Here is a 15,366-nt window from a genome sequence, read left to right on the forward strand (position 1 = left end):
ATTCCTAGCCACACCAATCTCCTGTAATGCCTCTAACATGGATCATTAATCAGAAGCATGTGGACTAATTGACTAATCTGTTTCTCTCTTGATGATCCGTTTCTCCTGCTGAAGTTTATAGAGTGATGTTTCCTCTGAGCAATACCAGTCTTAGTGTGAACAGCAGCAAGTATAAACCTCACATCCAGTCCCACGCTCTGCTGCTTTGGGCCAAGACACCCAGAGGGCTGGGATTTCTCTGTGAATGGTCAGTCAGTACAAGATGCGCTGTCCGTTTTGCATCACCACACACAGACAGCCGATGGAAAGCAGTCCAGGCTCTGCACTGTGTCCTCACACACAGCCAGCCATAGGATAGACTGTCTGGGTCTGGTCTCTGTCTCACACACAGCCAGCCGTAGGATAGACGGTCTGGGTCTGGTCTCTGTCTCACACACAGCCAGCCACAGGGTAGACAGTCTGGGTCTGGTCTCTGTCTCACACACAGCCAGTCGCAGGGTAGATATAGCTCAGCCTTTCCCTGTGCACAACCGGCTGACTGCAGGAGACTGCCGTTACCAGCTCAGTGCTGGGGTGCAGGAGGAGCATCTGTCTGGTACGTGCCTCAGCCTCAGGCAAAGATTGGGACCAGACAGAGACAGGGAAAAGCTGTAGGTTCTTTCTGATGCTCTGTCTGTGAGTATATGAAATAGCCTGACACACACAACTAATAAAGTTATCCCCACAACACACACAAAATGCTGGTGGAACACAGCAGGCCAGGCAGCATCTATAAGGAGAAGCACTGTCGACGTTTCGGACCGAGACCCTTCATCAGGACTAGTCGACAGTGCTTCTCCTTAATAGATGCTGCCTGGCCTGCTGTGTTCCACCAGCATTTTGTGTGTGTGGTTTGAATTTCCAGCATCTGCAGATTTCCTCATGAAAATTATCCCCACGTGCGCTGAAATGGAGCCCTGCACTGAGCAATGAGCCTGTCATCACTGGAATGTCTGCATGTTTCCTTATAGATTCACACTCGCACTGCTTCAACACAGCTTGTGCATGCGGTAGCGTTGCTCAGTTCCCAAACAACATCCTACTGTTCAACCAGAAAAGGTTGTTTCCTTCAACTGTATCTCAGCGGCTGCTAGTGTGAATGGAGGCATGCTGGGATGCTTCCCCGTTACTGTGTGACACCCTCTGTACGTGGGAGGTCAGGGATAGTGGACAGGTCCCGGTTACTGTGTGACACTCTCTCTGCACGTGGGAGGTCAGGGATAGTGGACAGGTCCCGGTTACTGTGTGACACTCTCTGTACGTGGGAGGTCAGGGATAGTGGACAGGTCCCGGTTACTGTGTGACACTCTCTCTGCACGTGGGAGGTCAGGGATAGTGGACAGGTCCCGGTTACTGTGTGACACTCTCTGCACGTGGGAGGTCAGGGATAGCGGACAGGTCCCGGTTACTGTGTGACACTCTCTGTACGTGGGAGGTCAGGGATAGTGGACAGGTCCCGGTTACTGTGTGACACTCTCTGTACGTGGGAGGTCAGGGATAGTGGACAGGTCCCGGTTACTGTGTGACACTCTCTGTACGTGGGAGGTCAGGGATAGTGGACAGGTCCCGGTTACTGTGTGACACTCTCTCTGCACGTGGGAGGTCAGGGATAGTGGACAGGTCCCGGTTACTGTGTGACACTCTCTGCACGTGGGAGATCAGGGATAGTGGACAGGTCCCGGTTACTTTGTGACACTCTCTGTACGTGGGAGGTCAGGGATAGTGGACAGGTCCCGGTTACTGTGTGACACTCTCTGTACGTGGGAGGTCAGGGATAGTGGACAGGTCCCGGTTACTGTGTGACACTCTCTGTACGTGGGAGGTCAGGGATAGTGGACAGGTCCCGGTTACTGTGTGACACTCTCTCTGCACGTGGGAGGTCAGGGATAGTGGACAGGTCCCGGTTACTGTGTGACACGCTCTGTACGTGGGAGGTCAGGGATAGTGGACAGGTCCCGGTTACTGTGTGACACTCTCTCTGCACGTGGGAGGTCAGGGATAGTGGACAGGTCCCAGTTACTGTGTGACACTCTCTCTGCACGTGGGAGGTCAGGGATAGTGGACAGGTCCCGGTTACTGTGTGACACTCTCTCTGCACGTGGGAGGTCAGGGATAGTGGACAGGTCCCGGTTACTGTGTGACATTCTCTGTACGTGGGAGGTCAGGGATAGTGGACAGGTCCCGGTTACTGTGTGACACTCTCTCTGCACGTGGGAGGTCAGGGATAGTGGACAGGTCCCAGTTACTGTGTGAAACTCTCTCTGCACGTGGGAGGTCAGGGATAGTGGACAGGTCCCGGTTACTGTGTGACACTCTCTGTACGTGGGAGGTCAGGGATAGTGGACAGGTCCCGGTTACTGTGTGACACTCTCTCTGCATGTGGGAGGTCAGGGATAGTGGACAGGTCCCGGTTACTGTGTGACACTCTCTGTACGTGGGAGGTCAGGGATAGTGGACAGGTCCCGGTTACTGTGTGATACTCTCTCTGCATGTGGGAGGTCAGGGATAGTGGACAGGTCCCGGTTACTGTGTGACACTCTCTCTGCACGTGGGAGGTCAGGGATAGTGGACAGGTCCCGGTTACTGTGTGACACTCTCTGTACGTGGGAGGTCAGGGATAGTGGACAGATCCCGGTTACTGTGTGACACTCTCTGCACGTGGGAGGTCAGGGATAGTGGACAGGTCCCGGTTACTGTGTGACACTCTCTGCACGTGGGAGGTCAGGGATAGTGGACAGGTCCCGGTTACTGTGTGACACTCTCTGTACGTAGGAGGTCAGGGATAGTGGACAGGTCCCGGTTACTGTGTGACACTCTCTCTGCACGTAGGAGGTCAGGGATAGTGGACAGGTCCCGGTTACTGTGTAACGCTCTCTCTGCACGTGGGAGGTCAGGGATAGTGGACAGGTCCCAGTTACTGTGTGACACTCTCTCTGCACGTGGGAGGTCAGGGATAGTGGACAGGTCCCAGTTACTGTGTGACACTCTCTGTACGTGGGAGGTCAGGGATAGTGGACAGGTCCCGGTTACTGTGTGACACTCTCTGTACGTGGGAGGTCAGGTTTAGTGGACAGGTCCCGGTTACTGTGTGACACTCTCTCTGCATGTGGGAGGTCAGGGATAGTGGACAGGTCCCGGTTACTGTGTGACACTCTCTCTGCACGTGGGAGGTCAGGGATAGTGGACAGGTCCCGGTTACTGTGTGACACTCTCTGTACGTGGGAGGTCAGGGATAGTGGACAGGTCCCGGTTACTGTGTGACACTCTCTGCACGTGGGAGGTCAGGGATAGTGGACAGGTCCCGGTTACTGTGTGACACTCTCTGTACGTGGGAGGTCAGGGATAGTGGACAGGTCCCGGTTACTGTGTGACACTCTCTCTGCACATGGGAGGTCAGGGATAGTGGACAGGTCCCGGTTACTGTGTGACACTCTCTCTGTACCTGGCAGTGCAGGGATAGTGGGCAGGTCCCGGTTATTGTGTGACACTCTCTCTGCACGTAGGAGGTCAGTGATAGTGGACAGGTTCCGGTTACTGTGTGACACTCTCTCTGCACGTAGGAGGTCAGGGATAGTGGACAGGTCCCGGTTACTGTGTAACGCTCTCTCTGCACGTGGGAGGTCAGGGATAGTGGACAGGTCCCAGTTACTGTGTGACACTCTCTCTGCACGTGGGAGGTCAGGGATAGTGGACAGGTCCCAGTTACTGTGTGACACTCTCTGTACGTGGGAGGTCAGGGATAGTGGACAGGTCCCTGTTACTGTGTGACACTCTCTGTACGTGGGAGTGCAGGGATAGTGGACAGGTCCCGGTTACTGTGTGACACTCTCTGTACGTGGGAGGGCAGGGATAGTGGACAGGTCCCGGTTACTGTGTGACACTCTCTGTACGTGGGAGGTCAGGGATAGTGGACAGGTCCCAGTTACTGTGTGACACTCTCTCTGCACATGGGAGGTCAGGGATAGTGGACAGGTCCCGGTTACTGTGTGACACTCCCTGTACGTAGGAGGTCAGTGATAGTGGACAGGTTCCGGTTACTGTGTGACACTCTCTCTGCACGTAGGAGGTCAGGGATAGTGGACAGGTCCCGGTTACTGTGTAACGCTCTCTCTGCACGTGGGAGGTCAGGGATAGTGGACAGGTCCCAGTTACTGTGTGACACTCTCTCTGCACGTGGGAGGTCAGGGATAGTGGACAGGTCCCAGTTACTGTGTGACACTCTCTGTACGTGGGAGGTCAGGGATAGTGGACAGGTCCCGGTTACTGTGTGACACTCTCTGTACGTGGGGGGTCAGGGATAGTGGACAGGTCCCGGTTACTGTGTGACACTCTCTCTGCATGTGGGAGGTCAGGGATAGTGGACAGGTCCCGGTTACTGTGTGACACTCTCTCTGCACGTGGGAGGTCAGGGATAGTGGACAGGTCCCGGTTACTGTGTGACACTCTCTGTACGTGGGAGGTCAGGGATAGTGGACAGATCCCGGTTACTGTGTGACACTCTCTGCACGTGGGAGGTCAGGGATAGTGGACAGGTCCCAGTTACTGTGTGACACTCTCTGCACGTGGGAGGTCAGGGATAGTGGACAGGTCCCGGTTACTGTGTGACACTCTCTGTACGTGGGAGGTCAGGGATAGTGGACAGGTCCCGGTTACTGTGTGACACTCTCTCTGCACATGGGAGGTCAGGGATAGTGGACAGGTCCCGGTTACTGTGTGACACTCTCTCTGTACCTGGCAGTGCAGGGATAGTGGGCAGGTCCCGGTTATTGTGTGACACTCTCTCTGCACGTAGGAGGTCAGTGATAGTGGACAGGTTCCGGTTACTGTGTGACACTCTCTCTGCACGTAGGAGGTCAGGGATAGTGGACAGGTCCCGGTTACTGTGTAACGCTCTCTCTGCACGTGGGAGGTCAGGGATAGTGGACAGGTCCCAGTTACTGTGTGACACTCTCTCTGCACGTGGGAGGTCAGGGATAGTGGACAGGTCCCAGTTACTGTGTGACACTCTCTGTACGTGGGAGGTCAGGGATAGTGGACAGGTCCCGGTTACTGTGTGACACTCTCTGTACGTGGGAGGTCAGGGATAGTGGACAGGTCCCGGTTACTGTGTGACACTCTCTCTGCATGTGGGAGATCAGGGATAGTGGACAGGTCCCGGTTACTGTGTGACACTCTCTCTGCACGTGGGAGGTCAGGGATAGTGGACAGGTCCCGGTTACTGTGTGACACTCTCTGTACGTGGGAGGTCAGGGATAGTGGACAGGTCCCGGTTACTGTGTGACACTCTCTCTGCACATGGGAGGTCAGGGATAGTGGACAGGTCCCGGTTACTGTGTGACACTCTCTCTGTACCTGGCAGTGCAGGGATAGTGGGCAGGTCCCGGTTATTGTGTGACACTCTCTCTGCACGTAGGAGGTCAGGGATAGTGGACAGGTCCCGGTTACTGTGTAACGCTCTCTCTGCACGTGGGAGGTCAGGGATAGTGGACAGGTCCCAGTTACTGTGTGACACTCTCTCTGCACGTGGGAGGTCAGGGATAGTGGACAGGTCCCAGTTACTGTGTGACACTCTCTGTACGTGGGAGGTCAGGGATAGTGGACAGGTCCCTGTTACTGTGTGACACTCTCTGTACGTGGGAGTGCAGGGATAGTGGACAGGTCCCGGTTACTGTGTGACACTCTCTCTGTACCTGGCAGTGCAGGGATAGTGGGCAGGTCCCGGTTATTGTGTGACACTCTCTCTGCACGTAGGAGGTCAGGGATAGTGGACAGGTCCCGGTTACTGTGTAACGCTCTCTCTGCACGTGGGAGGTCAGGGATAGTGGACAGGTCCCAGTTACTGTGTGACACTCTCTCTGCACGTGGGAGGTCAGGGATAGTGGACAGGTCCCAGTTACTGTGTGACACTCTCTGTACGTGGGAGGTCAGGGATAGTGGACAGGTCCCTGTTACTGTGTGACACTCTCTGTACGTGGGAGTGCAGGGATAGTGGACAGGTCCCGGTTACTGTGTGACACTCTCTGTACGTGGGAGGGCAGGGATAGTGGACAGGTCCCGGTTACTGTGTGACACTCTCTGTACGTGGGAGGTCAGGGATAGTGGACAGGTCCCAGTTACTTTGTGACACTCTCTGTACGTGGGAGGTCAGGGATAGTGGACGGGTCCCGGTTACTGTGTGACACTTTCTGTACGTGGGAGGTCAGGGATAGTGGACGGGTCCCGTTTACTGTGTGACACTCCCTGTACGTGGAGGGCTGGCGTGCTGGGATGGTTCCCAGTCACTGTGAGATACTCTCTCTGCATGTGGGAGGGCAGACATGATGTGATGGTCCTGGTTACTGTGTGACACTGTCTCTGCACGTGGAGTAGAGGCATGCTGTGATGGTTCCCAGTTACTGTGAGATATTCTATCTGCATGTGAGAGGGCAGGTGTGCTGGGACAGATCCCGGTTACTGTGGGACACTCTCTCTCCATGTGAGAGGGCAGACATGCTGTGAATGTCCCATTTACTGTGTGACATGCTCTCTGCAAGTGAAGGGCACGTGTGCTGGGATGGTTCCCGGTTACTGTGAGATATTCTCTCAGCATGTGGGAGGGGAGGCGTGCTGGTACGATTCCTGGTTACTGAGGGTCAGTTTCGCTGCACGTGGGAGGGCAGGCGTGCTGGGACGGTTCCCATTTACTGTGGGTCAGTCTCTCTGTGCCTGGAGGGGAAGCATGCTGGGTCGGTTCCCCGTTACTGTGAGATATTTTCTCCACATATAGAGGCGTGGTATGTTGGGTCAGTCTGTCCACACTTGGGAGGGTAGGTGTGCTGAGATGGTTTCTGGCTACTGTGGGACACTGTCTGCACGTGAGATGGCAGATGTAATGGAAGTGTTTTTGGTTACTGTTGGGACACTGTCTGCACGTGAGACGGCAGAGGTATTGGAAATGTTTTTTGTCACTGTGGGACACTCTCTGTGCATGTAGGAGGGCAGGCGTGCTGGGACGGTTCCCAGTCACTCTAGGACAGTAGGAGGATCACTCCACGTGCAGTCATCCCCACACACTGATCTTCGTTCTCTCTTTTTGCCTCTCCTTCAGCTGAACGCTGAAGGACTGCTGTTTGCTGTTTGATGAGTGGTTCTCTGGGCTCTCAAATTCTAGTGCAGTGCGTTAATCAGCACCCCCCTCCCAACCCCTCATCCCAAGTTCTCTGTTTCTCTCTGCATCAGAGATTTACTCCTCTCTTCGCTTTCTGCTTGCCTCGCCTCTCCCACTGTTCCCCTGAGCTTGCTGCTGGCTGTGTCTCTGCTTCTGCGACCCACCAATCTGGCGGCCTGTGTGTATACATGTGTCTGTGAGTGTGTGTGGGTTGAATCTGGGTGTGTGTGTGTGTGTGTGAGTGTGGTGAGGAAGAGTCTGAATGGGTCTGTGCGTCGGGTATACACCAGCGTGGGGTTGGTGGGCCGTGTGTGTGTGTGTGGTTTCCCCGAAGCTGGCCAGCTGGCTCTTGTGTTTACACGAGAGCCTGCTGTGTGAGAGTCTTGTGCTTTAAACCCCAGCCGGGAGGGCTCCATCTGAGCTAACAGTCCACAACCCAAGAGACTGACGCTCCCTGGTTTAGCTCCATCCAGACGATAGGATGGTGTTGTTTCCCCGGAGAATGCCCCAACACGGTCAGCTGCGGATCACCCCTGGGATGCGCTGGACACGCCACACTCCATCCTTTGTGTCAGCCCTGCGTCGCGCAGGGAGGGAGGCTATGCGGAGAACTCAGCACTCGGCTATTGATTGTGAAATTGTTCATCTCTGATCTTCCCTGGTGGGGGAGCCTCCGGTTTGGGGGTTTGCTGGGTCTCAAGGAAGGTGGCAAACTCTCCCCACCTCTCCCACACTAGCATTCTCCATAGCGCCAGGCCTGCTCAGTCACACTCAGCTTCAGGAGGTGCCTCAGTGAGGCTTGGAAACTGACCTGACCCCTTCCTCAGTATTCACCAAACACTTGCCTTTGTCCCCACCAACTTAGGAGTGTCCTCAGGCACAGTGAGAATTTGCGAGCCCAGGGTTGTGTCTGTCTGTGTCTTTGTCTGTGTCTTTGTGTGCCGCTCGTGCCTGTGTGCCTGGTGCTGCCCTGGGTGTGCATCGAAGGGCTGTGTTTCGGTTGGGTTGAAGCTATGCTCCACTAATCTGCATGCCTCTGCTGGTTCCTATCCTAACAGGGGGTCTCCTTTGATCAAGTCAATAACCTGCTGATCGAGCCTGCTCGAATTGAGGAGGAAGAGGTCTGTACTGTTCGCTTTCTATACCAGCTCTTCACATGCATGCCCAGTCTGTGTTGTGGTGGGTTTGCCCTGAAGCACTGGCAAGTGACAAGGCACTGGGGTGCAAAGGCATTCCTCTGAAACCTTACTGTAGAGGGACTGTTGATTTTAGTTTGTAGAGGCTGTGGTTTAGAGTGGTGGTGAGTGATGGATGTTGAGGGGGGGGTTGGTGGTGGCGGGGATGTCTCCTGTTGTAGGTGAGCCTAGGACCTGAGGGTATGGCCTCAGAATAGATGGGAACAGAGGTGAGGAGGAATTTTTTAGGCATAAGGTGGTGAATCTGAGGAATTCATTGCCACAGGTGGCTATGCAGGCTGTCATTGGGTATGTTGAAAGCTGAGGTTGATAGATTCTTGATTCGTCAAGGCATCTAAGGTTATGGAGTGAGGGTAGGAGAATGGGATAGAGAGGGGAAAGTAAATCAGCCATGAATGGAAATGACAAAGCAGATGATGGGCTGAATGGCCTGATTCTTCAATGTCTTATGGTCTTTTGGTAATGGAGAGAGTGGAGATGGCAATCTTCCTTCAGAGGCTCCGCTGTGACCTTTTGTTGTTGGAGTCTTATCCCCAAAACCTTCTGTCTTCTACCCTGTTATACTTGCCCAGATTTTGGTCCTGGGTATAAATATTTCATGGCACTGGGAGAAGGGAATCCCACAGCTGGTGACAGCAGAGATCGATAAGGGGAAAGGATTTAATATCAAGCACCTCCAAAAGTGGAATTTACCAGCGGTCAGACATTTCAATTTCTGTGCCCATTCCTGTTATTGCTCCATGGCCTCCTGTACCATCGTGATGAGGTCACCTGGTGGCCCCCAATCTGCTGGCATGAAGTTTGATTTGCCCTTTTGGGAAGTCTCTCCCACTTCCCCCCCCCACCCCCGCTTTTCTTCTAGTCTTTACTCTGAATCCCCTCTTGCCTCTTCTGTTTCTCACCTTCATGTCACTTCTCCTGGTGCCCCTCCTCTTAAACTTTCTCGTCAAGGTTCTCTCCTTTGTATTGAATTCCTTCTCTAGTCCTTTGCCCTTTCCATCTTTCACCTCCCAGCTTTGTACTTCATCTCCCTTACCCCCTCTCTGTCACCTTCTAGCTTAACCAACTCACCACCCCCCCCACCGGTCTTTTCCCCTCTTCCTTTCCAGTCCTGATGTAGTGTCTCAGGCTGAAATGCTGCTACTTATTCGTTTCCATAGATGCTGCTTGGCCTGCTGAGTTCCTCCAGCATTTTGCGTGTGTTGCTCTGCATTTTCAGCATATGCAAGATCTCTTTAGTGCCCTGTTGTCAGCAGCCAATATACGGTGGAGTTATCCCACCCTGCCGGTGTATTACAGCTCTGTTTGCACTGATGCTCTGGCCCGCTGGCTGCCGGACCAGGAGTGTTACTGCACCCATTCCCTAAAACCTATCCTACTGTACTCTGCATCAGCAGCCTTCCTCCTGTAAAACAGAGAGCTTGGGTTCCTGCGAGTTACTTTTAATTCTGGGCGGAGGGGTTTGTCACTCAGAAATGATACATCCAGTGGCCACTTTATTTGATACTACCTGTCCACCTGCCAGTTAATGCAAATATCTAATTAGCTTATCCTGTGGCAGCAACTTCATTCATAAAAGAATGCAGACATGGTCAAAAAGTTAAGTTGTTGTACTGACCAAACATCAGAATGAGGAAGAAATGTGATCTAAGTGACTTTAACCGTGGAATGATTGTTGGTGCCAGACGGGGTGGTTTGAATATCTCAGAAACTGCTGATCTCCTGGGATTTCCATGCACAAGTCTCTAGAGTTTACAGAGAATGGTTCGAGAAACTAAGTGTATCCAGTAAGTGACAGTTCTGTGGGCAAAAATGCCTTGTTAATGAGAGAAGCCAGAAGAGGATGGCCAGACTGGTTCAAGCTGACAGTAACCTCAGAGATGTGTAGGAGAGCATCTGTGAACACACAAAGTGTTGAAGTAGACAGTCTACGATGGCAGAAGATCACAAGCATACACTTAGCGGCACTTTATTGGGTAAAGGAGGTACCTAATAAAGAGGTCAATGTGAGGGGATGTTGCTGTAGAAAGGGGTTGCGATTTGGACCTGTAACTGCAGGATTGCTTGGTCACATCACTGGCGTGTGTGTTTATATGTTCATTATTCTCTGGGAGGCCTGACCACCTCAGCAGGCTTCCACTCCACGGCATTCTGTGAGACTGCTCAGTGAGGAGGGGAACCTATTAGACCTGCTTCTTGGTTGCACTGCTGTATGGGAATGAGAGCACCTCCCCTTCCCTGTCTTCTGTCTGTGTTCTGCTCTCTTCCTATTGGTATTGCTGCTACTCACTGCAGCACCTGATATCTGTGTGTGCTGTGCACTGTTTCAAATACGAAACACACTTGTCTGATGAATACCAGCTCAAAGCGGTTAGCACAACACTATTGCAGCTTGGATGTCGGAGGTCAGTGTTCAATTCTGGCATACTCTATAAGTAAGTTTGTACGTTTGTGCATATTTTTTTTCCCAATTTCCTCCCACCATCAAGAGAAATACCAGTTCGTAGGTTGATCAGTCATTGCAGTTTGTCCTGTGATTATCCTAGGGCCAAATAGGTGGGTTGCTGGACGGTGCTTCTCAAAGTTCCAGAAGGGCCTGGTCTCTGCTGTAACTGGAAATAAAATAAAATACAATAAAATAAATGAAATAACAGTGTAGCATTTGTAACACTTCCCGAGTTATTTTTTCAGATTCTATCAACTATAAAGAACATAGGAACAGGCTCGTCACCCTATCAAGTGTTTACAATCTCAACTAACCCATCACCCTGCACAAGGTCCATATCTCTCCATTCTAAACAAATCCCATCTCCCTGCACATGATCCATATCTCTCTATTCTAAACAAATCCCATCTCCCTGCACAAGGTCCATATCCCTCCATTCTAAACAAATCCCATCTCCCTGAACATGGTCCATATCCCTCCATTCTAAACAAATCCCATCTCCCTGTACATGGTCCTTATCCCTCCATTCTAAACAAATCCCATCTCCCTGCACAAGGTCCGTATCCCTCCATTCTAAACAAATCCCATCTCCCTGCACATGGTCCATATCCCTCCATTCTAAACAAATCCCATCTCCCTGTACAAGGTCCATATCCCTCCATTCTAAACAAATCCCATCTCCCTGCACAAGGTCCATATCTCGCTATTCTAAACAAATCCCATCTCTCTGCACATGGTCCATATCTCTCCATTCTAAACAAATCCCATCTCCCTGCACAAGGTCCATATCCCTCCATTCTAAACAATTCCCATCTCCCTGCACATGGTCCATATCCTTCCATTCTAAACAAATCCCATCTCCCTGCACATGGTCCTTATCTCTCTATTCTAAACAAATCCCATCTCCCTGCATAAGGTCCATATCCCTCCATTCTAAACAAATCCCATCTCCCTGCACAAGGTCCATATCCCTCCATTCTAAACAAATCCCATCTCTCTGCACATGGTCCTTTTCTCTCTATTCTAAACAAATCCCATCTCCCTGCACATGGTCCATATCCCTCCATTCTAAACAAATCCCATCTCCCTGCACAAGGTCCATATCCCTCCATTCTAAACAAATCCCATCTCCCTGCACAAGGTCCATATACCTCCATTCTAAACAAATCCCATCTCTCTGCACATGGTCCTTATCTCTCTATTCTAAACAAATCCCATCTCCCTGCACATGGTCCATATCCCTCCATTCTAAACAAATCCCATCTCCCTGCATAAGGTCCATATCCCTCCATTCTAAACAAATCCCATCTCCCTGCACAAGGTCCATATCCCTCCATTCTAAACAAATCCCATCTCCCTGCAAAAGGTCCATATCCCTCCATTCTAAACAAATCCCATCTCCCTGCACAAGGTCCATATCCCTCCATTCTAAACAAATCCCATCTCCCTGCACAAGGTCCATATCCCTCCATTCTAAACAAATCCCATCTCCCTGCAGAAGATCCATATCCCTGCATTCTAAACAAAGTCCATCTCTCTGCACAAGGTCCATATCCCTCCATTCTACACAAATCCCATCTCCCTGCACAAGGTCCATATACCTGCATTCTAAACAAAGCCCATCTCCCTGCACATGGTCCATATCCCTCCATTCTAAACAAATCCCATCTCCCTGCACATGGTCCATATCTCTCTATTCTAAACAAATCCCATCTCCCTGCACATGGTCCATATCCCTCCATTCTAAACAAATCCCATCTCCCTGCACAAGGTCCATATCCCTCCATTCTAAACAAATCCCATCTCCCTGCACAAGGTCCATATCCCTGCATTCTAAACAAATCCCATCTCTCTGCACAAGGTCCATATCCCTCCATTCTAAACAAATCCCATCTCCCTGCACAAGGTCCATATCCCTGCATTCTAAACAAATCCCATCTCCCTGCACATGGTCCATATCCCTCCATTCTAAACAAATCCCATCTCCCTGCACAAGGTCCATATCCCTCCATTCTAAACAAATCCCATCTCTCTGCACATGGTCCTTATCTCTCTATTCTAAGCAAATCCCATCTCCCTGCACATGGTCCATATCCCTCCATTCTAAACAAATCCCATCTCCCTGCACATGGTCCATATCCCTCCATTCTAAACAAATCCCATCTCCGTGCACATGGTCCTTATCTCTCTATTCTAAACAAATCCCATCTCCCTGCACATGGTCCATATCCCTCCATTCTAAACAAATCCCATCTCTCTGCACATGGTCCTTATCTCTCTATTCTAAACAAATCCCATCTCCCTGCACATGGTCCATATCCCTCCATTCTAAACAAATCCCATCTCCCTGCATAAGGTCCATATCCCTCCATTCTAAACAAATCCCATCTCCCTGCACAAGGTCCATATCCCTCCATTCTAAACAAATCCCATCTCCCTGCAAAAGGTCCATATCCCTCCATTCTAAACAAATCCCATCTCCCTGCACAAGGTCCATATCCCTCCATTCTAAACAAATCCCATCTCCCTGCACAAGGTCCATATCCCTCCATTCTAAACAAATCCCATCTCCCTGCAGAAGATCCATATCCCTGCATTCTAAACAAAGTCCATCTCTCTGCACAAGGTCCATATCCCTCCATTCTACACAAATCCCATCTCCCTGCACAAGGTCCATATACCTGCATTCTAAACAAAGCCCATCTCCCTGCACATGGTCCATATCCCTCCATTCTAAACAAATCCCATCTCCCTGCACATGGTCCATATCTCTCTATTCTAAACAAATCCCATCTCCCTGCACATGGTCCATATCCCTCCATTCTAAACAAATCCCATCTCCCTGCACAAGGTCCATATCCCTCCATTCTAAACAAATCCCATCTCCCTGCACAAGGTCCATATCCCTGCATTCTAAACAAATCCCATCTCTCTGCACAAGGTCCATATCCCTCCATTCTAAACAAATCCCATCTCCCTGCACAAGGTCCATATCCCTGCATTCTAAACAAATCCCATCTCCCTGCACATGGTCCATATCCCTCCATTCTAAACAAATCCCATCTCCCTGCACAAGGTCCATATCCCTCCATTCTAAACAAATCCCATCTCTCTGCACATGGTCCTTATCTCTCTATTCTAAGCAAATCCCATCTCCCTGCACATGGTCCATATCCCTCCATTCTAAACAAATCCCATCTCCCTGCACATGGTCCATATCCCTCCATTCTAAACAAATCCCATCTCCGTGCACATGGTCCTTATCTCTCTATTCTAAACAAATCCCATCTCCCTGCACATGGTCCATATCCCTCCATTCTGAACAAATCCCATCTCCCTGCACAAGGTCCATATCCCTGCATTCTAAACAAATCCCATCTCCCTGCACATGGTCCATATCCCTCCATTCTAAACAAATCCCGTCTCCCTGCACAAGGTCCATATCCCTCCATTCTAAACAAATCCCATCTCTCTGCACATGGCCCTTATCTCTCTATTCTAAACAAATCCCATCTCCGTGCACATGGTCCATATCGCTCCATTCTAAACAAATCCCATCTCCCTGCACAAGGTCCATATCCCTCCATTCTAAACAAATCCCATCTCACTCCAAAAGGTCCATATCCCTCCATTCTAAACAAATCCCATCTCCCTGCACAAGGTCCATATCCCTGCATTCTAAACAAATCCCATTTCCCTGCACAAGGTCCATATCCCTCCATTCTAAACAAATCCCATCTCTCTGCACATGGTCCTTATTTCTCTATTCTAAACAAATCCCATCTCCCTGCACAAGGTCCATATCCCTCCATTCTAAACAAATCCCATCTCCCTGCACAAGGTCCATATCCCTGCATTCTAAACAAATCCCATCTCCCTGCACATGGTCCATATCTCTCTATTCTAAACAAATCCCATCTCCCTGCACATGGTCCATATCCCTCCATTCTAAAAAAATCCCATCTCCCTGCACAAGGTCCATATCCCTGCATTCTAAACAAATCCCATCTCCCTGCACATGGTCCATATCCCTCCATTCTAAACAAATCCCGTCTCCCTGCACAAGGTCCATATCCCTCCATTCTAAACAAATCCCATCTCTCTGCACATGGTCCTTATCTCTCTATTCTAAACAAATCCCATCTCCTTCCATATGGTCCTTATCTCTCTGTTCTGGAAACGTACAGCACGATGCAGGCTCTTCGGCCCACAAAGCTGTACCGAACTTGTCCTTAGAACTACCTAAGCTTACCCATAGTCCTCTATTTTTCTAAGCGCCATGTATCCATCCAGGTATTTCTTAAAAGACCCTATTGTTTCTGTCTCCACCACCGCCTCCGGCAGCGCAGTCCACGCACTCAGCAGTCTCTGTGGAAAGAAACTAATTCCTGACATCTACTCTGTACCTACTGCCAAGCACCTTAAAACTAGGCTCTTTTGTTGTAGCCGCTTCAGCCCTGGGGGGAAAAGCCCCCACATCCTTCCTACAGTGAGGTGACCAGAATTGAGTGATTGATGAATGCCAGAAACTCCAATTT

The 15,366-nt window shown here is 50.8% G+C and overlaps 1 protein-coding gene across 8 annotated transcripts in view; it reads left to right on the forward strand.

Moving 5' to 3' along the window:
• scrib (scribble planar cell polarity protein) overlaps positions 1-15,366 on the forward strand; it is a 349,859-nt gene that overhangs the window by 154,372 nt on the left and 180,121 nt on the right. For 7 of the 8 annotated variants that reach the window (XM_059971535.1, XM_059971528.1, XM_059971533.1 and 4 more), the window contains exon 16: positions 8,245-8,307. The exons of the other annotated variant lie outside the window; for it this stretch is intronic. In XM_059971535.1, the coding sequence (XP_059827518.1) occupies positions 8,245-8,307 (63 nt within the window). The remainder of the gene's footprint in view (positions 1-8,244; positions 8,308-15,366) is intronic. 8 annotated transcript variants of the gene reach the window in all.

This window comes from Hypanus sabinus, chromosome 6 (genome assembly GCF_030144855.1).
Source record: "Hypanus sabinus isolate sHypSab1 chromosome 6, sHypSab1.hap1, whole genome shotgun sequence".
Lineage (NCBI taxonomy): Eukaryota > Metazoa > Chordata > Chondrichthyes > Myliobatiformes > Dasyatidae > Hypanus > Hypanus sabinus.